Source organism: Emys orbicularis, chromosome 13 (genome assembly GCF_028017835.1).
Source record: "Emys orbicularis isolate rEmyOrb1 chromosome 13, rEmyOrb1.hap1, whole genome shotgun sequence".
Classification (NCBI taxonomy): domain Eukaryota; kingdom Metazoa; phylum Chordata; order Testudines; family Emydidae; genus Emys; species Emys orbicularis.
Window position 1 is genome coordinate 47,145,618 of NC_088695.1, and position 21,236 is coordinate 47,166,853.

The window sequence follows — 21,236 nt, forward strand, 5'->3', positions numbered from 1 at the left end:
GCTCCCCACGCTGAGCACGCCTGTTGCTGAAAAAAGAACAATTTGTACTGCAGCATTTCCCAGATGACATGGCATGACACGAGGCCACAAGGGAGAATTCGGCTCATCTCCCCGGGGCCCCGAAAAAAAGAGGAAGTGTTAGAAAACAATGAGAGAGATCTACATTCCTTCTGAAAGAGAGCTAAACCGTGCTCACTGCTTCAAATCCAGGAGCCTCAACCGATACACGTTCCTTGCTCTGGCCAGGGCACAACCCACACAGCTCCTACTGACTTCAGCTCTAGCTGTGGGTGCCCACGCCCCTCTGAAAGTCAGCCCCAAGGTGGGCACTCAAAGTCAGCAGGCACTTCCTGTTTTACTTGTGTCCATGCACTCCGTTACCCCGGTGACAGGCATCATATTTAAAGCCTACCTAGAAACCAGCCTCAGGACAAAGTGTTCTCATCAACTGGCAGCTGCTGGCTGGCCTACGTGAAAGGAGCTTGGAGGGGTCTCGAAATGGCAACTAGACGCCAAACCCACCAGCCAACGGGCAGTCTCGGTCATGGCTCTTCTTGATCTCAGCCAGAGGCTGGCTCCAAAGGGGAGGACAAGACACGAGGACACAACTCCCCACTGACTCCTAGAGCGGTTCCCTCCACACCGGGGTTGAGGACGTTTCCACTGCTGCCCCCTATTCCAGGGTGGCACAGAGGTTCCAAACACTAGGTAGAGATTGCTAATTAACAGAACGTGAAGAGAGACTGAAGGTCTGTTGATGAAGGGAGTCAGTTATATCGTCCGGGTCGCTGCCCCATCGCCACGTCTGTATGTCCAACGCTATCAACAGCGAGAGCTTTGGGAAGAGCAGACGGGATGCAAGGCCAGCGCCGGTGCTGGCTGCTTTCCAGTTTTGTTGAGAAGTATTTTGTTGTTCTAGCCTGTAGCTACTGTGCATGCGCCACTCATCCCCCCCCCCCCCCCCACACACACACACACACACCCCTTCTTCAGCCTCAGAATGGTAGCGGAACCCAATCTAGGTCAGCTCTCTCATCTAAGTCCCCAAAGGCCCAGCACAAAACTTTGGACTGGGATCCTCCCATGAGGTTTCTGTAACCTACCGAGTCTTTATAGCATCCCATTAACACCCCGTTCAGAGAATTCTGGCTAACGGAGCAGGCACAACAACTGTAGATTTATAGGACCAGGGTACATTCCTGGTTGCAATCAATACAGTAGTCAAAGGATCCAATAGCCTTTGTCAGCTAGAGGGGGAAGGGAAACAACTGTCCCGGATTTCTTTGTTCTATTGGTTGTGTCTTTGAAGGCAGACTCACTTTGAACAGAAGACTTCCCTTCGGCCAAGTACTCCAACCTCCTCCATCTAGCCACCAGCCGCACCACTGCAGTGAAGGGGAATCGCTAAAACACCAGTTCCCCTAGGATATTTTTGTTTCTGTGGCTGCTTATAAACAGACCAGCTGAGCGGGCAGGGGTACAAGGGAGAGACATACACAGGCCTGAGGGAGGGGGGACACTAGATACTGCACTGATCTGCTGGGATGCCCTGAATCTCTTTAGGGTTAGTCCATAACGAAGTCAAGAGAGTATGGAGTAGTTTTAGGCTTGATGCACAGACCTCCTCCTGTTAGCGCAGGATCAAAATGACCACAGGACGCTGGGTTTGAAACCCACCCCGATCCTCTATGCAGCTTCCTGGATAAAGGAATTGTGTGTATACACACATGCGCTCACAAGTTAACTCCTTGCTAAAAGTACTGATCATACCAATGCAAATGGTAACAATTGAGGAGATAGCAGCAGTCAAGTCATTTCATCACCTCATTTAGGTGCCACTTGGCTGTTCCCTTCCCCTAATCTCAACTACTTTCCTTCCACCAGCACAATGCACATCTCGTCACCCATATCCTAGAACCACCAATGGGCAGCCTTGAACTCCAACCACAGGGAACGTAGGGCTTGGTGGGATTCATAAACGAGACCGCACGGAATTCTGCAGGTGCTTTGGCGGCGGTTTAAGCAGCAAGATAACGGGGTCAGTGCGAACAGCTGCAAGAAGATTTCCTACACACTTCTCTGCAATGGATCCATTCTGCCCCAGGACGCCTTCCCTGGCCACTGTTGTGCCAGGTGGAGATGCAAGTCCCAAGTCTACATTTGGCCCATAAAAGCTTTATTAAAGTAGCAGAGAAATCCATTCCCCAGATTATAGTTAAGCAAGAAAGGAAATATCAGATCCTCAAATACACATCCAATATGCAGCATAAATACAGACTTCATCAATTTATTCATTTCATTTCCTCTCCTCTCCTCTCTCCCCTCCCACTCCCTCGGGTGTTAGATGTACCGGGCTGGATTAATCAACAATAATCAGCCCAATTAAGAGCCTTCAGCAGGTTTGGCGTCCCCTCAGCCCCCAACTATCTACAATACTTGCTTTTGGAGCCATTCAGCTACGGAAAGAAACTCATTTGTGACAGACTCCACCGGGAGTCTTCTCATTTGCCATGAAACAAAATTAGTTCTTTTTTTAAAAAGTAAAATCAGTCTGAGGCCTGAGAAAAATATCAGCTAAGAAAAACACTTAAGAATTAACAGAAAAGTTTCCTCAGCTTGGGATCAAACCCAATCTTCTGGAGCCAGGCCTTCTCCCAGCACCCAAGTGGGCACTTTTCTAGACCCTCCCTTGAACAAAAAACAGGGAGAAGCTGAGGCTGAAGTTATAGAAAAACAGGGCTGGAAAGGACTTGGAGAGGGTCATCCAGTCCAGCCCCCTCCGCTGAGGCAGGGCCAGGCAAACCTAGACCATCCCTCACAGGGTTTTGTTCAACCTGTTCTTAAAAACCTCCAGTAATAGGAATACCACAACCTCCCTTGGAAGCCTGTTCCAGAACTTAACTACCCTTCGAGTTAGACATTTTTTCCTAATATCTCACCTAAATCTCTCTTGCCACAATTTAAGCCCATTACTTCTTGTCCTACCTTCAGTGGACATGGAATAATTGACCACAGTCCTCTTTGTAATAGCTCTCAACATATTTGAAGACTTATCAGGTCCCATTCCCTCCATCTTCTTTTCTCAAGACTAAACATGCTCAGTGTTTTTAACCTTTCCTCATAGGTCACATTTTCTAAACCATTTATTGTTTTTTGTTGCACTCCTCTGGACCCTCTCTCCAGTTTGTCCACATCTTTCCTAGAATTGGAGACGGTACTCCAGTGCCAAATACAGCGAGAATTATCTCCTGCGTCTTAGACGACACTCCTGTTCATACACCTCAGAATTCTACTAGACTTTTCAGCAATTGCATCATGTTCAATTCAATATTCAACCTGTGATCCACTACAGCCCCCAGATCCTTCTCCACAGTACTACCACCTAGCCAGTTATTCCCCATTTTGCAGCTGTGCATTTGATTTTTCCTTCCTAAGTGTCGTCCTTTGCCCTGGTCTTTCCTGAATTTCATCTTGCTGAATTCAGACCAATTCTCCAATTTGTCAAGGTCATTTTGAATTCTAATCCTGGCACCAGCTTGGTGTCATCTGCAAATTTAATAAGCACACTCGCCACTCCATTATCCAAATCATGAACAAAGAAAACTGACTAGTACCAAAGCCAGGACTGACCCATGTGGGACACCACTACGTACATCCCTCCCAGTTTGACAGCAAACCACTGATAACTACTCTTTGAATACAGTCTTTCAACCAGTTGTGCATCCACCTTATAGTAATTTCGTCTAGACCACAATTCCCTATTTGCTTATGAGACTGTCATGTGGGACTGTGTCAAAAGCCCTACTTAAAAAATCACAATATATCACATCTAGTGCTTCCCCCCATCCACTAGGCCAGTAACCCTTGTCAGAGAAGGGAATTAGGTTGGATTAGCATGATTTGTTCTTGATCAATCCACAATGGCCATTTTTAACCTCTTTTCACCAGGGATGGGTGCTCGGTCAGAGAGGAAATGGTTTAGTGGCCCCGGGGACAAGAGGATGAAATTCATCAAAGGAAAACTTCCTAAACAGCAAGATCTACTCTGTTGGGGGAAGTCATGAGAGGCTCATTGTTCAGTATGCAACTGGCCTGAACAGAGCACCAGGAAAGAGGCTGCAAGATACAACCTTTCACAAGCAAGGACCCAACCGGGCATCACTTCCCGTTTCTTCTGCTAGGAAAATACAGAGTGAAGTGGTCAATGAACTGGAGATGCCTTAAAGCCTGTGAAGTTTGCCAGCCTGTGTACAAGAGCCGTCAGCAAGCAGAAGAGAATGAATCCACCTTCCTTATACTTATGGCCTGAGCGTCCGCCTATGGCAAAGAAGCATGCACTGAGCCACTGGGACATGTGAAGTCTCTTTTTAAGAGAAGCTTTAGACCCCAGCCCTCCAGGGGATCTTGTAGTCTTAACTTCCCACACTTCGTAAGAAAATGGGCTGTTACACTAGACAACCATAGCTGTCAAACTTTGTATTTTGAATACTCTTTAAAACCGCTTTAAAAACCAAAACTAAAAAAGGGAAGACTGTAACACGAGCCGAGGGAAAAGCTCAGTGGAATCATATCGTCACTTTATGGGAAAACATTGTTTCTCCAAGGGAAAGAACGGGTCAATTTCTGCTCATTCCTGTTCCCAATCTCCGATCTTGCTGACACTTAAGACAATGGTAAAACTTCTACTAGCGTCAACATAGGCAGGCCCAGGTTCCAGGGATAGACATTACACTGCTTCCTGCTATCTCTGCACCTCTAAACAAAGACGCCGAGCTGGATTTCCAACAACTGGCACTACTTGCTTGGAAGGAAAATCTAGATTGTAGTGCGCCTTGGAGCAGGGACTGACTGTCTTTGTGCTGTTTATGTACAATGCCCAGCACAGAGGGGTCCTGGTCCACAAATAAATGATCATCTTCTGTCTCTCTCACTCCATATGTACCTCCTACATGGATTCCCCGCCTGGGGGCACCCTATCCTCTATCCTCCCTTCCCAACCTTTTGTTATGGTTACATGGGACTGGAATCCCAACACTTTTTTCTGCTAGAACATAGGGTCACAGTATGGCAAAGGTGGTCCTACAGCAGCACCTCAGTTATCTGAGTGCAAAGCACCTGGACAGAGCTACCTAAACCTCACCTGAACTTTGCAAATAGCTCGTGTGGGAAAACAATAATCAGATCAGCTCCATCTTGCAGTCCTCACTCAGGCAAAGCTTCCACTGCATCTCAGAGCAGACGCACGAGATTATCTTAGTTACGCTGATCTACAGCTGCAGCCAATCCAATGAAGTCACTGGTGTCTATGGAGGACGCTCACCTAATTACAGAAATCAATGGAGTTTGCCCAAGGACTAGAGGATTTGACCCAATATGTTAAGTGACAACACGAGGGGAGAGGGAAATAAAAAAAAGAAAAGCATCCATGGTTGTCTGACCGCTATCAATTTAAGCCACTCATGCAAGATGCTCACAAGTTAACACAAAGATTAGAATTTACACCCAGGGAGCCGATCGTATTAAGAATGCGATACCCAATTGCCAGCCCTTGTAATTGTCAAACTCCGACCCCACGCCTATTCATGAGAACGTCCCACTAACCAGCAAATATCTTTTCCTAGTTAAGCGCTACATCCAGGCAGCAGGTTTGTTATCCTGCACTCGAAATACAATGCTCATTTGCTTTCCCCAGAATTCAGACATTTATCGGGTTTCTTTTCCCTTCTGCTGGAAGGGCTGAGTTCACACCAGGGCTGTCGCACTTTGCTTCTTTCCTAGCTCAGACTTTGTGTCCAGAAGTGAGCATCACGATCATCTAGGCTGCAAACGGCAGAACCTCACCCATCCACTCCTGTAATCGGCCGAATACCTCTGGCTGAGTTACTGAAGTCCTCACATCTTGATTTAAACACTTGAAGTTACAGACTCTCCATTTACTCTAGTTCAAATCAGCTAGTGACCTATGCCCCACACTGCAGGGGAAGGTGAAAACCCCTCTGCCAGCCTGACCTGGGGGGAAAATTCCTTCCCAGCCCTGGTGATCAGTGAGATCCTGAACATGAGGACAAGACCCACCAGCCCAACCTCCGGGAAAGAATTCTCTGTAGTAGCTCAGAGCCCTCCCCATCTAGGGTCCCACCTCCAGACCTTGGAGATATTTGCTAATGGCAGTCATGGAGAGGCTGCATAGGCCATTGTAGGCGGTCTCATAGTACCATCCCCTCCATAAACCTATTAAGTTCAGTCTTGAGACAAGTTAGGTTTTTTGCCCCCACTGCTGTTCCAGAGCTTCCTCTGATGGTTAGAAACCTTTGCCTAATTTCCAGCCTAAACATACTGATGGCCAGTTTATATCCCTTGGGTCTTGTGCCAACATTGGCCCTTAATGTAAATAACTCCTTGCCCTCCCTGGTGTTTATAGAGAGCAGGCAGACAATGGTAGGGAGGATGGAAACTAAAGAGACCAGGGTTCAGTTCCCTGCTCCGCTACAGAGCCCACGTGTGACCTTGGATAAGTCACTTCATCTCTCCAGGCCTCAAATACACCATCTGCAGAATGGGGATAAGGGACACTTCCTTTCTCTGCTGCAAGCTCTTTGGGACAGGGGCCGTCTCTAGTACGGTGTTTGTACGAGCTGACGTTCTAGCACGAGAGCATGCAGACCTGGTCTGAGCACAGGTAGGTACCGGGATGCTTACCATGGCCCTGAGTGCACTCCTGCTCCCATCACTGCTGCCCCCAGTGGAGAGGAGCCAGAGGGAAACACCTGGTCAGAGTCACTGCGTAACCTCTGTTGCTGGGATCGGAGAGGGTATTGCTCCTCTATTCCCAGCACATCCCTTGCGGAGGTTCTGGTTAGGAAGCCCTCATCCCTGCTATGAGTATGGCGAGCTAAACAACGCCCCCCCCCCCACACACACACACACACACACACAATTCTAAGTGACTGGCTACCATTGGAACTACAGCTAGCCAGGGCCCAGACAGACAGAGACAGAACCAGAGGCTCAGCTGATCTTCAGCAATCCAAACATACAGTGTGCGCTGAGACATGCAATGGGAGCTGGGCATGCACCTAAAAGCAGAGTTTGGCCCTTGTACGCTCATGCATGGCTTTAGAATGCCTCGGAAACAGCATGAATTTGGAGATGTTAATTACAAGACGTTGAATGCTCCGGAGCCAAGACGGAATGATGTCCATGAATCCGCCGGCTGCTCTGAACCCGAGGAGGAAGAGGAGGGAAGGGAGAGCGTGAAGAGTGGCAGGAAAGGAAGCTGGGCATTTTAATACAAAGAGGTCTCTGGCAGCCCAGACACCTTTGCTGAATGTGTCACAGTAACCAGAGATGGCAGCATCTCTTGCCAGCCTGAGAACGAGCAGCAAACAAAGCCAGGGAGTGGATTTGTTTTAATTTGCTAGCTCAATCAATAACTCAATGCCGGTGGAGCGGCAGGTGTGCACCAGCCTTCCCTAGCAAAGACGGGGCTTCCCAGAGCCAGACTCACATGGGCTCAAAGGTGGCTGTGCCATGCACCAATTTTAACCAGGGAAACGAACCTTCCCCTGCCTATTATTTCCTGGGTACTTCTATGGCCCCCATTAAAATGCTATTGGAGCATCTCGCAATGTTTAGTGTGTTTATCCTCACAACACCCCCAGAAGGTTGGGACTAGTTCCCTTTTACAGATGGGGAAACTGAGGCACAGAGCAACCAAGTGACTCACCCAAGGCCACAAAGACAGTCTGTGGCAGACTGGGAATTGAATTCAGGTCTCCCAAGTCTTAGGCTAGCGCCCTAACCACTAGACCCTCCTTCCTTAGCACCAGGAGCTTCCATCTAGCCAAAAACTGGGCACAACAATCTGACAGAGAAGGACCACTCTATGGTAATGCAAACCTCCCTGCCAGGGGGAACACACCTGTTCTTGTCAGCACCGGTGGTGGCATTTGTCCCATGGCAGCCCCCTCCAAAGCTCAATTCCAGGGTCCCCACGAATGGGACCTTGAGTTTCACTTTGTCTTTCACTTTGTCATCAGGGACAAGTAATAGTCACCATGCGAGGGGGGGCCCCCTGCGATTTCACAGTGCCAGCACGGCGACCGGGAGATCCCAAATGAGAGGTGCATTGTACATTGAGAGGTCTCCCATGCGCCGGAGACACGACGCTGTCGTTCCCACCTTGGTATAGCTAGCCAAAGTAAAACCCAGGTGACTGCACACGGGGTTGCCCTTGACACTCGATACCAAGTTAAAAGCAGTCCTCCGTGCCCTGTCTCCAGCAGGATTTTCCATCACATTAGCTATCTCGATGCACTGTAAAAAACACACACCCATTTTCGGAGCGAAGACAGTCTGTTGCTAAGCAGCAGCACGGTACGTTGTCACCATACCACAGGGCTGACGCAAGACCAGAACGCAGGCTTTTGCCAGGGTTTCATCGGCAGCGGCAATTTTAACGATGTACCAGATTAGAGCCACAAGTCTTGCAAGGGAGGGAGAAGGGAGATCTCCAGCAGAAGAAAATGTGTGGGGTGGAGGGAGACACTCAAGGGAACATTTTATCGGCTAAACTTTTCAGCAAGAAGAAACTTTGCCTCATTAAGGTGCCGATACCAAGAATGGGCCTCGCGCTTGGGAAGGCATCTCAGCTTTGCATGTTCCCAACCCGGTTTTATCTGGCCCTGAAAGGGAAGATTCAACGCCGGACAAGTTAAATCTCTCCTCTTTTCCGAGGGCAGTGAACTGAACGCCAATGCAGTGAGGGAAGATGGAACATCAGGCCCACTGGGAAGCTGACTGTGCGTTTAGGTATGATAAACTTCAGTGGGAATAGACAGCACTTCTCAGACTCACGCCCTTGGAGCACATGATGTCTGGATCCCACATCAGATGCCCACCTCCAGGTTATTAAGACCCTGTCACCACGGTAACTAACCACCTCAGTCTTCAGTACACACAACCATCCTGAGAGGCAGGGCAGTGCTATTATCCCCAGTTTGCAGGTGAGGAATTGAGACAGACAGACTAAGTAACTTGACCAAGGTCAGACAGGATGTTTGTGGCAGAGCAGGGAATTGAACCCTGGCTTCTCAAGTCCCAGGCTGCCATTCTCCTTTCAGAGGGGCGTTGATACAATAACCAAATCTTGTACTGAAGCTTTGTTTAAGACGTTCCAGGGCTCATAGGTGCTGGAACTAGGGGTACTCATTCCACCCCCTGGCTTGAAGCGGTTTCCATCATACACAGGGTTTACAGTTTGGTTCAATGGCTCTCAGCACCCCCACTATACAAGTTGTTCCAGCCCCCCTGCCGGGACCAAAGGTGAAACACAAAACCCCAGCTAGAACGGGCAAGAACACCTCAAGCATGATGTTCCACTCAGAAGACCGTGAGCTGCCCTCTGGGAAGCACAGGCGTATGTTTTCAAGAGTGACTCACTAGTGATTTTGGGTGCTCAATTCGAAACATCTTAAAAAGGGGCCTGATTTTCAGGAAGTGCCCAGCACCCACCTTCGGAAACAGTCCTCTGTAGATGTCCCAAGTCAAGCACCCAAAAATCACGAGCCATTTGCAGCCCTTTAGATCATGTACTTTGTGTTCTTCAAAAGAGCAACGGACTCAGGCTCTACTCCTGCCAGGACTGAAAGTTCCACTGGGCCGAAGCTACATACGGACCAAGACCAGTCTAGAAGCGTTCCTCTGAACCAAAAGACCAGTGACATGAACCAAGAGGACCAGAAATTATTATAGTGTTGAAAAGCTGGCAATGCAAAGCCAAAAAGACAAGACAAAGTGATGGACCGTTATCGAGAATTTGAGTTATCTGCACCTAATTTGGATCCTCTGATCCAAATCTTCACTTCAAAACCCAGAGACTGAGGGTGTCTGAAGCCAAAACAGAGAGAAAGAAAGAAAAGCTAGCTTCTGCCTCTCTTCCCTCCATCCACTGAACAAAATGCAGTGGAGGCCAAAGCTCAAAGCAATTTTCAGCACACTCCACTTCACGCATCAGGTTGCTTTAGCACAGAAAAATCAAGGTCAGCATCTAATCTGCATCTCTGTAGAGAGGCGTCCTCTAGCTCTTCCATCCTTATGGACGCAGAAATCTATTCTCCCAGTCCCTGGTATATGTTTGTGCGCAGAAGAGGTTTGCACATACACACTGGCTGGGTACTGTAGTGCAATCACCCTATGACGCTCCATCACGTTATTTCCCATGGATTTAACCCCAGAGCATGCCAGGGAGCCAAGATTGGAGCGGAGATAGCAGAAAACCCAGCAAAGCAGGAGCAACTAGTCTGACTAAAGGAACAAACACTGGCCTGTTGGTAAAGCGATTTCTATCGGCGTTGGTTGTGAGCAATAGGGCTGGTCCCACCGGTTTGTTATTGTAGGGTTGCTCAATCACAACCAGCAGCTCATTGCTTTTGAATGTGCAAGCATTTTCTGTGGAAGAGGCTTTGTATATAACAAGAAGCAAAACAGACTTCCTCTCTGCCTTGGCTGCAAGAGACACTGACTACATATTCGCAATCAAAGGGAGAAACAAGGGTTTAACAGAAATATACTGAACAATCAAAATAACCCAAGATTGCGGCAGTGTCACAGTACCCGCAACCTGAAGAAACAGCTTTTAAGGAGGGGGGGGGGGTTAAGAAATAGCACAATTCTCTACGCATGGCTTTTTTTTAATCGTCTATTTTCCCATCCTATTTTTTAATAGGAAGGAAGCCACTCAAGGACGCTTGCAAATTAATCTCTTTTTGTATTGCTCCTCTAGTCACTTAACGAAGCAGGTCGAGACTGGATAGGAGCAGTGAATAGCCCGTCTTGCTCCAGCTAATCCGCATACCACAAAGCTTGTGGCATTCTCGATCTGCAATGAAGAATTCACAGCCTGGCTTATTAACAAGCAGCACAGTGGAATTCAGTCCGGCTTCCAGCCGGGTTCCTGCCAATTCGTTTCTCTCTAGGTTCCACGCAAGCCACCTGGTGCTCAGCTAATACTCGTTTCAAAGCCCTTCACACAGCATGCTGAGTCGCAGGAGATGGCGATTTTCCAAAAGAGGAAGATTAATTATTCTTGCCCAAGCTTGACGCCGACACAAAGAGGTGAGGTCCGCGGGAAGTTTCTAACTGATTCGGAAAGGTTAGAGTGTCGTGTCATTAGGGATTCAAAAGAATGCCCACGGTAACTCACAGCTGATTTGTAACTGCTGGATGCATCTCAAAAGGCATCTGGTCTCATGCTCACAGCACCCTCAGCCCCACTTTGCTCTCATTTTGCACTGTCTAGGTCCAGGAAGCCACACGAGCAGCTGCTTTTATACAGAAGAGTCATCCTTTCGATAAAAGGTAGGACTAGGAGGCAGGAAACGGTCCCATCCCCGGCTCTGCCACAGACTCCCTGTGCGACCGTGAGCATGTAACTCAATACCTCTGTGACTCAGTTTTCCCATCTGCATAATGGGGAGAACTAATACTTGTGAGGCTTAGTTTATTAATGCATATAAAGCACTTTCAGATCCTCAAACAGAAGGTGCTAGCTGGGGCAGGACATTATTGCCCGCCAGCGCACAAGATCCCAGCTCCATGGACCATGCCACTCTGCCCCCCAACTTCTCCCGAGAGTGAAGAACTCGGAACAGCATCCCACACCAAACACAGGACCTCCACCCATCCAAAACTAAAGGCAACTCCAGCAGACGCTCCAACTCCCACCAGCTGTGCTGCCTAGGGAACCGCTCCAGAGCTATGCTCAGACCAGTCTCCTGTTCTTCAGGAGCTAGCTGTGTGTGGGGGGGGGGGGGGGGGAGGGAATATCCACACGCCACAAAACCATCGCAAGCAATAAACAGCTGTACAACACTAGAAGTGTCTGAGAAGCTGGGCTGAGAACAGCCTTTGGAGGAAGTTATTTTGCTCTTTTACCAGACAAATACAGCCATCTGACAGAGATTTTGCAGGAAGAGGTATACACAGACATTAAGGAATACGTTTCCATCACAACATTTGGGGCTTTAGCCACACCACTGCCTCCTACAGGAGGGGCTCTCAAACTGGGGGTCGTGAGGTTATTACGTGGGGGTCCCGAGTACATTCCTCCCAGCTAGTAAGTCTGCTGCGAAAAGAGATTAACATACAAATATCACTTTTAAATATAAATGTGTTTTTAATTCCTAAGGGGGAGTCGCACTCCGAGGCTTGCTGTGTGAACGGGGTCGCCAGTACACAGAGTCTGAGAACCACTGCCCTACAGCCTCCATGGAGTGCCAGCATGCACACAGCTCCCATCCTGGAAGAGCTCTACCCATGGACAGGTTACTCTGTAGTTGTCTACTACACGGTGTTTCGCACCTTCCTCTGAAGCATCTGGTACAGACCTCTCTCAGTATCAGGGTAGCAGCCGACACAGATCCAGAGTGGCAAATGCTACGTTGACCAATATCAAGCATCCTGCTTGGTTTCTAAAATGGTTATATCCAGCCCAGTCCGAATCTGGAGGTTTTCTAAACAGACAGGGCCAGGCCAGCTTTCTTGCTAATCTCGGGAGCACCTGGAGGAAGTTTTTTGGTGCATTGGTGTGTGAACACCCAAGCATCACAAGCCAACGAGGTCAGATTCCACCCATCATGGACAAACCCCTCGTGGTGATAACCGACTAGCCAGACCACTAGCAGGAGCGCCGCCAGCTTTTCTGCCGCCCTAGGCGGCGGAAGGTCCCGCCCCCGAAATACCGCCGCGGTCGCTGCCCCCCAAATTGTAGCACCCTAGGCGACTGCCTAGGTCGCCTAATGGGTTGCGCTGGACCTGCCCACTAGCAAAGACAAAACAGGCAGCACATTCCTTGCGCGTTTCATCTGATCGGAAACGATCTCTGGCGCTGCCGGGAGGCTACCTCATGACCAGTGTAAGTTGCCGGTCCTCCCATGAGTCTTTCCATAAGTGCCAGAGACGCTGACAAACAGCAGCCACCCAACCATCATCCCGTGGCTGCCAGTTCCATTCTACAGAGCTACGAGATTAGGAGACGGGCCCCAACTTGTGCCTATACCAGCATTGGGCAGTCTGGCCGCCGCGGCTAATGCCAAGCACGTGGACGCAGTAGCAAGTCACTGAACCCATGACGCTTTAAAGAAACACCACAGCAGCATTTGAAGGCAATGCTCAGCCCAGTCTCACATCAGGAGGCTGCTGGCAGCAACTCTGTTTCTTCAGCATCTATTTAACCACCATGGCTGGTGAATTTGGTACACGTGACGGAAGAAAGAACTGGATGCTGCACCCCTAAGGCAACGGGACCCCCGTTCAGTTCATGCTGTGACAGGAGAACAGGGCTCTCAGCCTAGCTGCTGGTGGGCATTTGCTTAGGTCACGTCTGGTGAGTCTGACAGTTAGCACCGGGAAAGTGTTTAGTCCGGGAACAGAAACATCAGGGCCAAGACAGCTCTGACGGATCCCCAGGCTAAAGCAGAAGGAACTGCTGCAGGGAAGGGGTTCAGTAACTCGGGCTGAACAGCATCAGCAGAGCTGGGTAGGGCCAGGGCTGGACTGAGGGTAATCTGGGGATCAGGATGGAGGCCCACTGTCTGACCTGCCAAGAGCGCAGCACCGGAATAGCAGAAGGTGCCGGGGCTCAGGGATTGAGGCGCATCAGCAGAGCCCAAGGAGGACGCACCCAGCACCTGTGTACGCTACACCTGGGTGCGTCATGTTTTCATAGGAGAAAAACATGACGCGTAAGATTCAGCTCAGAGGGCGAGCAGAAAGGCTGGGGGCAGAGTTAGAGAACGGGACACTGCTCTCGAGCGACTACCCCTGCCATCCCCAGAGAGAGGATTGCTGCAATACGAGACCCTTTGAAGAGTATTATTTCTATTACTGAAACCCAAAGGTGCCCCGGTCACGGACCAGGACCCCAGCGTGCTAGGCGCTGTACAAACACTAAACAAAGAGACACTCCCTGTCCCAAGAAGGGAGAAGAAATCTCAGATGCCACCTTTGAAGAACAAAGGCAAAGCAACCAATGTTAGCCCAGCCATTCTATCCCACTCAGACGGACAATGACCACAAAAATAACCCTGCGCATCCATCTCCTGCCGCAGCCGTTCTTCACGTGCAGCCGCGGGGAGCTGGCTGGAGACACACACAGCGCTGGCTCTCCTCCTCGTTCCCAACTGCTAAGTCTCATCTGAGGGGCGCTAACAATACATTTGACACTTCCCCATCCAAGTAAATTGCTGCAGTTGCTACAGGGAGGTCCCATTATCGCCCAGGAAAAGCGGGGAGGGGTTCACAGGCTGGCAGATGGGGCAAGAGGTGGCCAACAGACAATGCAGCCGTTAACAAACCCAGAAGGGTACAAGAGACCACGCGCGACAGCTGGAGAGGAGAGGCAGACACACGGAGGAGATGACGCTGCTGTAGCCAACGGCTCATCAGGACGCAGGAGTGTTGAGAGATGTGAGGATCTCATCTCTGTTAAAAGACATTAAGCAGACCAGCGGGGCCCAGCCATTCCCCCACCCCCGCTACACTTGCATAGAAATGCTTTCAGGGGGTTAATGTCCTGCTGCCGCGGCTCTCAGACTTCTGCAGAGTTGGCCACATTTTAAAACGGGAGGGAAATCCGGCAGCCGGCTCCTCTTCGGCAGTCCCACAGCCTCTTGGTGGCAACTGCAGCAACTAGCAACCTAGAGCAGCAATATCAGGAAAGCACCTTGTGGATTTCCAGCCGTGCTCTGCGTGATTTACCAGCAGGAAATGAGGGGTCTGGCTGGCCGCAGACCACCAGCAAGCACAGTTTGGAAACCTCAGTCCAACAGAACAGCACAGCTCAGCGCAGGCAAGCAGCAAATTAAACCCAACCCTGTCCTGTATGGCACTTTGGCAATTCAGGCCCACTAATGCCATCCGGAAGCCTGGACAATTTGGAGCTGGTTTTCTTTGTTTGTGCAGCATGCTCCACCGAGAGGGCCGGGCCAGCAACCAGAGCTTCCTCAGGTAGTTTTAGCTGTTAGCAACGTGATTAACTGCTGCTGAAAAAACAAAGCAGTCAGAAATCCACTGCTGACAGGTGAATGGGCTTCCAGTTTGCCTCGAGCACAGATGGGCATTTGCTGTGCTCCAGGAGTTGCTGACACATACAGGATACACAATCAACCAGGATCTGTATGTTTTGCAGAGTCATTTAGCGATCATTCAGCCACACAGGCCTGATTAGAACAGTGATACAGAGGCGTGGTTGAAAGGGACAAGCCAGGAAGGTCTGAATTAAGCCAAAACTCTAGCTACCTGCCACCCTATTACGCCACTGGCCAGGAACACGGACCCCAAAGCATGCTGGGAGACAACTAAACAAGACATGGTGCCCGGTGCTGGGTGGCCACAGAGCCAGACTTGAAAAAGTAACACACTTTCACCCCCACAATGCACTGCAACCGAACATCTTGACCTCCTTTCCTGCACCAGACATCAGGGCCAGGAGCCAAAGCGTTCCTCCGGGGCTTTTCCCCATTGCCACATGTACCTTGCAAGCTGGGCAAAGGAAGTGGGAAATGGCCAGCAGTTTCCTCTAAGCCCCGAGAGCCAGAGACATTTCTACATTGGTTGCTCAGCTGCTCACGTACATTCAAGCTCCTAGAAGACAAGCCAGGGATTTACCAATTCAGAATACAAGATACCAAGCTCACCCGACTCCTCTGGAGGTTTTCCACCAGCCTGCCCTGATGCAGTTTAAGCCAGCTCTTCAACACATCCCCTGAATGACCGCGTGCCTTGCAGGAACACACAGTCTCATAATAAGCATTCAGTTTACATGAGGCTGTTGATTTAGGCCTGAATCCTGTAAAGGCTCAACTCCCCCCTGCTTCCCCATGAGGACTTCAAGCACTTGAGCTCACTTGGATACTCAGACGCCAAGTTAGGCACATGTGTCAGTCTCCGCAGGATGAGGGTTCTTTCGCTCCTCCTAGCCACAGAAAGAAGCTGTGAGGGGCACAATTCAGAAAATCCAGACAAGCAGCACTGAACGTGAAGGCCACACCCACCACAGGTGAAAAATCCTGCTTTGTGCCAGACAGACACCTGCATCTGCCCACGCTGCACTACCTCCAACCTCCCCTAGGAGGCACTGACCTGGGACAGGACTTTAACCATGCTGTACCACAGCGTTTCTCAAACTGGGGTCCACGGACCCCACTCCAGGGGGTCCGCCGGCCCCGCTGATCAACTGCTCCCCCTCCTTCTCAGTGCCTCCTGCATGCCAGTGAACACCTGTTCCCCAGTGTGCAGGAGGCACTGGGAGGGAGGGGGAGGAGTTGGTCTGGGGCCACCGGCCCTGCTGATATGATTCCGCCCCCTCCCCTGAGCGTGTCCCGTCCCCGCTTCTCCCCCTCCCTCCCAGTGCCTCCTGCACGCCGCTGAACAGCTGTTCCCCGGTGTGCAGGAGGCACTGGGAGGGAGGGAGGGAGAGTGGGGACAGGGCACACTTGGGGGAGGGGGCAGAAAGAGGTGGGGAAGAGGAGGGGCAAAGGTGGAACGGGGGAAGAAGAGGTGGGGCAGAGGCAGGGCCTTCGGGGAAGGGGTGAGGGCGGGGCCTGTGGCTGAGCAGGGAGTTTGGGGGTCCCCAAACTTTTTTAAATCAAAATGGGGGTCCTCAGGTTGCTAAAGCTTGGAACCACTGCTTTACCAGATTCCTCCCCTGCCTCCCGTAGCCCTAATTAGATCTCGACACACACAAAAAACATCCATGTGATGACACAGCCAGATGAGGCCTGGGGGTGGCTTAGGAGAGTACGTGCAGCAGAGGACGAGCAGAATTAGGATGTCCCAGTGGGCGCTGTACTTACCCCAGCAGCAAAGCCCAGGCTTCCATCTAGGATCCGCCTCTGAAAATTAAAACAGAGCATTTAATTTACCAACTGCTTACGGCATGAGAGCGGCGCTGCGGGGAGTTCGCAGCTCTGGCCCTGACTCTAAGATCCTTATATGCTCCCCCATTACTGCAGTATTTGAGTGCCTCCCAATCTTTAATGTACACGACATCCCTGGGAAGTAGTGCAACTATCCCCACTTTACAGATGGGGAACTTAGGCACAGACACACTAAGTGATTTTCCCAGTGTCACAGGGTCTCTGGTAGAACAGGGAACTTGGCTCCCCTGAACCCCAGGCTGGCACCCTAACCACTAGGCCATCCTTCCTTTCAAGCATGTGCCTAACTTCTCAGGGTTAATTTTAAGCACATGCTTAAGTCCCATTTTGACTTCAATGAGTCTTTAGCACCTTCCTAGGTAGTGTGCTGCTATATGAAGGGGGACCTCAGAACGGGCTTAAAGTTCAGGCTGTGCTTTGCCTCTGTCAGGTGAGCGGCTTGTCTGCAGTTCTTCAGTTCTCTCTCAAGTTTGGTTTGTATCCAGCTGGACTGCCCAGCCTGTCAATTATTCAGGGCATCCTGCTGCCTAGCTGACTCACGGCATGATTCACCCTTCCTCAAGGGGAAAAAATTAATATACTACCGCTAAGGGACTCTCCCTTCAAAGCCAGGCTCCTGAATAGGTCATCCGAGAAGAGCTTAAATAAGAAATCGGTTGGGAAAGCGGGATGGCATCCAAAGGAAACATTGACACAGGCCTGCAGCTTTTCAGAAGGCGGCTTCGGAGACAAAGGGCCAGAGCAGCGTCTCAGCTCGTTCAACCCCAGAACTGACCCAAGTTCCGAATAAAGTCGCCGGACATCTCAGGCGTAAAGGCAGCAGAGAAGAATCCACTCCAGCTGCAGATCTCAGCCGCCCGCTCACCCCTTGCTCCCAAAAGCTTGAGAAAGCGGCCTGCCCTTGCAGGACGCTGCAATGGGGAACAGATCTGGGCTATTCCAGAGTTGAGGCTCCCTCACCGAACACAGCTCGGATCGGAGAGCCAATCGGGTTCTTTCCTTCTCATGTGCCACCGCCAGCAATGTAGGCCACTCAGTTACACCCAGCAACAAAATGTTGCCAAGCAGCTGGAACTTGGTCAACAATATCACTGCTGATGCACGAGTCGGAACAGAATCTAGCTCCCTCTCCCACCGCTGCACTCCCACAGCAGGAGTAGGAGCTACTTTTTGTCATTAAAACCTGCTCTCCTGCCTGTGCATACAGAGGGAGGGAGACCTGTTGAGGAAGAAGCTGTCTTTCCACATCCCATTTCCTGAGAGGAACCACATTTGATGGCTTTACAGTTGGCTGTAAAGATGGCTAACACCAATCTTCCTCCTTCCCCTCCCTCCATCCTTCCTCTCCCGCCCCACAGAAGAAAATAAATGCAAAAGATATTTGCTTGTGTGGCATAAATGCCTAGGTATGCATCTGAGAGCTGGATTTACAAGGGAGCAGGGGTTGGACAGAGACTCCCTCCAACATCATAATGTGCAAATTAAGACTTCCCTCTTCCCATCCAGAAGTCAGAGCCATACAGGCAGAATCAGGGCCTAATTATTTTGTATTGATCACACAGAAATCTGGTCTGGAAGGAGGAATGTGTTTTCAGAACCGAACGGCAACACCCACCTGGCCACTGGAAAATACAAAGACTAGCGCAGAGCCAGCAGCTGTCAGCCCCCAGGTAAATAAAGTCCCGAGCAGCGCCTGGACCACCGGACTGCAGTTTTGGATCATGCTGAACACACACGGGTTTTACTGGCCTAGAAGAGATTTGGTGCATTAGGAGCGAGACAGCGGCAACATAAAACTCAGGCGTTACAGAGGACAAGACATCACTTCCCTGTTATTAACAGCAGCATCTTAGGGCCTGGTTCTCAGAAGAGCTAAGTCCCTGTTGCTCTCTACAGAGTTGTAAGTCCTCAGCACTACTGAAAAAACAAGCCCTTCTATTACAAATGACAGCTGTAGTTTACATCAACTACCCAGGAGGCTTGCCTGCATTTCACACCACACCAACAATGAACCTACCCTGGTCCGTTTCACTTTTGTGTATGGCCAGTTTCTGGTTCAGGCAGGCTGGCAGAATGCCAGCATTTGGGGGGGTTGAAATCCTGCCATTGGCAGACTCGAGCCCATGCAGCTCCTCACAGACTAGGACGGTGATCCAATCCAAGAGCAGGATCAAGGCCCACAAAGGTTGGTCAACATGTGGAGTGATTGAAAACGAAAAACCCACCGTTACATTCCTAGCAGTGTTGATATTTTAGAAAGTTTCCATAATCAAGTGAAAGTACCATTTCAGTCCAACCTCCACAAGCATGTTTCCTACGGCCACCTTTGGTCTTCCCACTTCCCTTTCTAGCACTTTTTCCGTTCACCCCTCAAAAACGAGGAGCGAGATGCAATTAAGTCTGCACACCCTCCTCAACCTGAGCAAAAGGATGCGTTCTCTCTTTTCCATTACCTTAGACTGCACCAGAGAAGTGTCTGCTTAGACCACTCCAAAGCACGCACACCACTTTCCACCTACTTTTGCCTAAGACAGTTTTATCCCACTTTAGCATTTTGAATATTAGTGCATTCACAGCACTATTTTCATTGCACGAATAATTTGCGGACGCTTGAGTTGTGCAGGAAAAGGAGAGCTAAGCCAGCAATAGATAGGGTACTTGGATACTTCTGAAATAATATTATTCAGGAGCAACCAATCATGTAAGGAAAGAAACACAGATGTTTTATTATTTCATCTGAGGAATGCCTAGATAATGTGAAGCAGTTATATCACACACCCCCAAGGAGACATTTACTGAGCTATTTCTCTCTGCCAACCATGACTTTAAAAAAAAAAAAGTACAAGTATTAGCACATCTCTGCACTATCTCTTTAGAGATCTGTGCAGATTCTTTCTACCTGCTGAACTTAAAGTTAAAGGTTAACAAAAGTGCCAGGCTCCACTGCTCCAACTTTCACTCCCTACTTCACCACACAAGCTCAACGCAGAACCCAGCTCTACAATCCACCCTAAAGATTTCAAATTACTCTCGTGGTCCAAACCGACCCACATGCGAATGCATGGCTCACAGCATCAGACACGGGCTTTTAAAGGTCCCTTTTCTTTTTAAAAGTCTTGCTGCAAAACCAAAACAGAGCAGGGCCCTATAAATAGCTACTTATAATTTCATTCACTCACACACACAAGACAATCTCACTCTTAAGCAAAAGTTCACTACGTGCACCCCACGAGGCTGGCTTATAACAGTCCAGGACTTGCTACTCCAAGAGTTTCACCCCCCCTGGGCCCACGAGCACCTCACACATCATTAATAAGCCGCTCCTATTGCACGTCCAGCTCTCCTACAAACCACACCAGGGCCACTGGAGAAAACACTGACCCAGCCTGCACGCCCAGACAGCCTCACACAACCAGGACGTGAATGAATGAGCTACCTTGGAACATTGCAACCTGCTCCTAGGCGTTCACAGCCAGGGTGGCTTGGCCCTGGGCGTTATTACTTTTTGCACACTCAGGAGGGCCCCTGTATACACCCACCAGCTAGGGCCTAGGAAGTTGAAACCCTGCCAGCCCTGCTGCCCCCCAGCGTGAAGGGCTTTTCTCCCTAAAACACCCCACTTAGAGCCCCTGGGTTACTTGGTTGGCTGGATATTTGTGGTTCCTAAACAGCTCGTGCAGGACCAGGGGGGCATTTTTACTCTGGTCTGCAGCAGGCCCTTAAACTCCCCCTGGAAATGTGCAAAACCCCAACTCACTGCATGCACTGCAGGGACCCCCAGCCACTGCCTCCAGCTCCTGCGGCCACTTCCGGCTCCCCGCTGCACACGTGTCTCTCCGCCACCCCTGCGGGGCCCGCCCACTTCTTCGGCAGCGACAAATCAGGAGGGACGCTCTAGTCTATGGTTCGCCTCGCGCGGGGCTGGGAAAGCGAAGCAGGCGGGCGCTTCTCGAGGGGACTGCTTTGCCGAGTCATGCTTTTTGCTCCTCCTGCTCCTGGCAAGCCGGGCTGGATCGCTTCCCTCGGCTGCTGTGGCAGTGCAACCTCTGGACTAGGTTCAAGGAAGGAAAGGGGCCGTGCAAGGATCAGTGTGCAAACTCCTCCGTTGGCATGGTGCCGGGAGGTAGATTCAATAAGGGACAAAGGGCATCCTCGGTTGGCCTGATTCAGGCACCCAATAAGGGACGGGGGGTCAGCCTGGTTACAACCCCACTGGTCTGAATCCGAAGTAAGCTGCACCCTGGGCCAGTCGTTATTTTATTTGCTATGTTGACATAGCTGCCACCTTCTGCACAGCTC

General features: G+C 50.3%; 1 protein-coding gene across 1 annotated transcript in view; it reads right to left on the minus strand.

Moving 5' to 3' along the window:
* SLC39A11 (solute carrier family 39 member 11) overlaps window positions 1–20,748 on the minus strand; it is a 276,332-nt gene extending 255,584 nt beyond the window's left edge. Inside the window, exons 1-3 of the mRNA XM_065415938.1 lie at window positions 20,695–20,748; window positions 18,553–18,686; window positions 16,854–16,892 (exon numbers count right to left, since the gene is read on the minus strand). Coding sequence (XP_065272010.1) covers window positions 16,854–16,892; window positions 18,553–18,660 — 147 coding nt within the window. The 5' untranslated portion in view covers window positions 18,661–18,686; window positions 20,695–20,748. The remainder of the gene's footprint in view (window positions 1–16,853; window positions 16,893–18,552; window positions 18,687–20,694) is intronic.
* Between the last annotated feature and the right edge of the window lie 488 nt (window positions 20,749–21,236).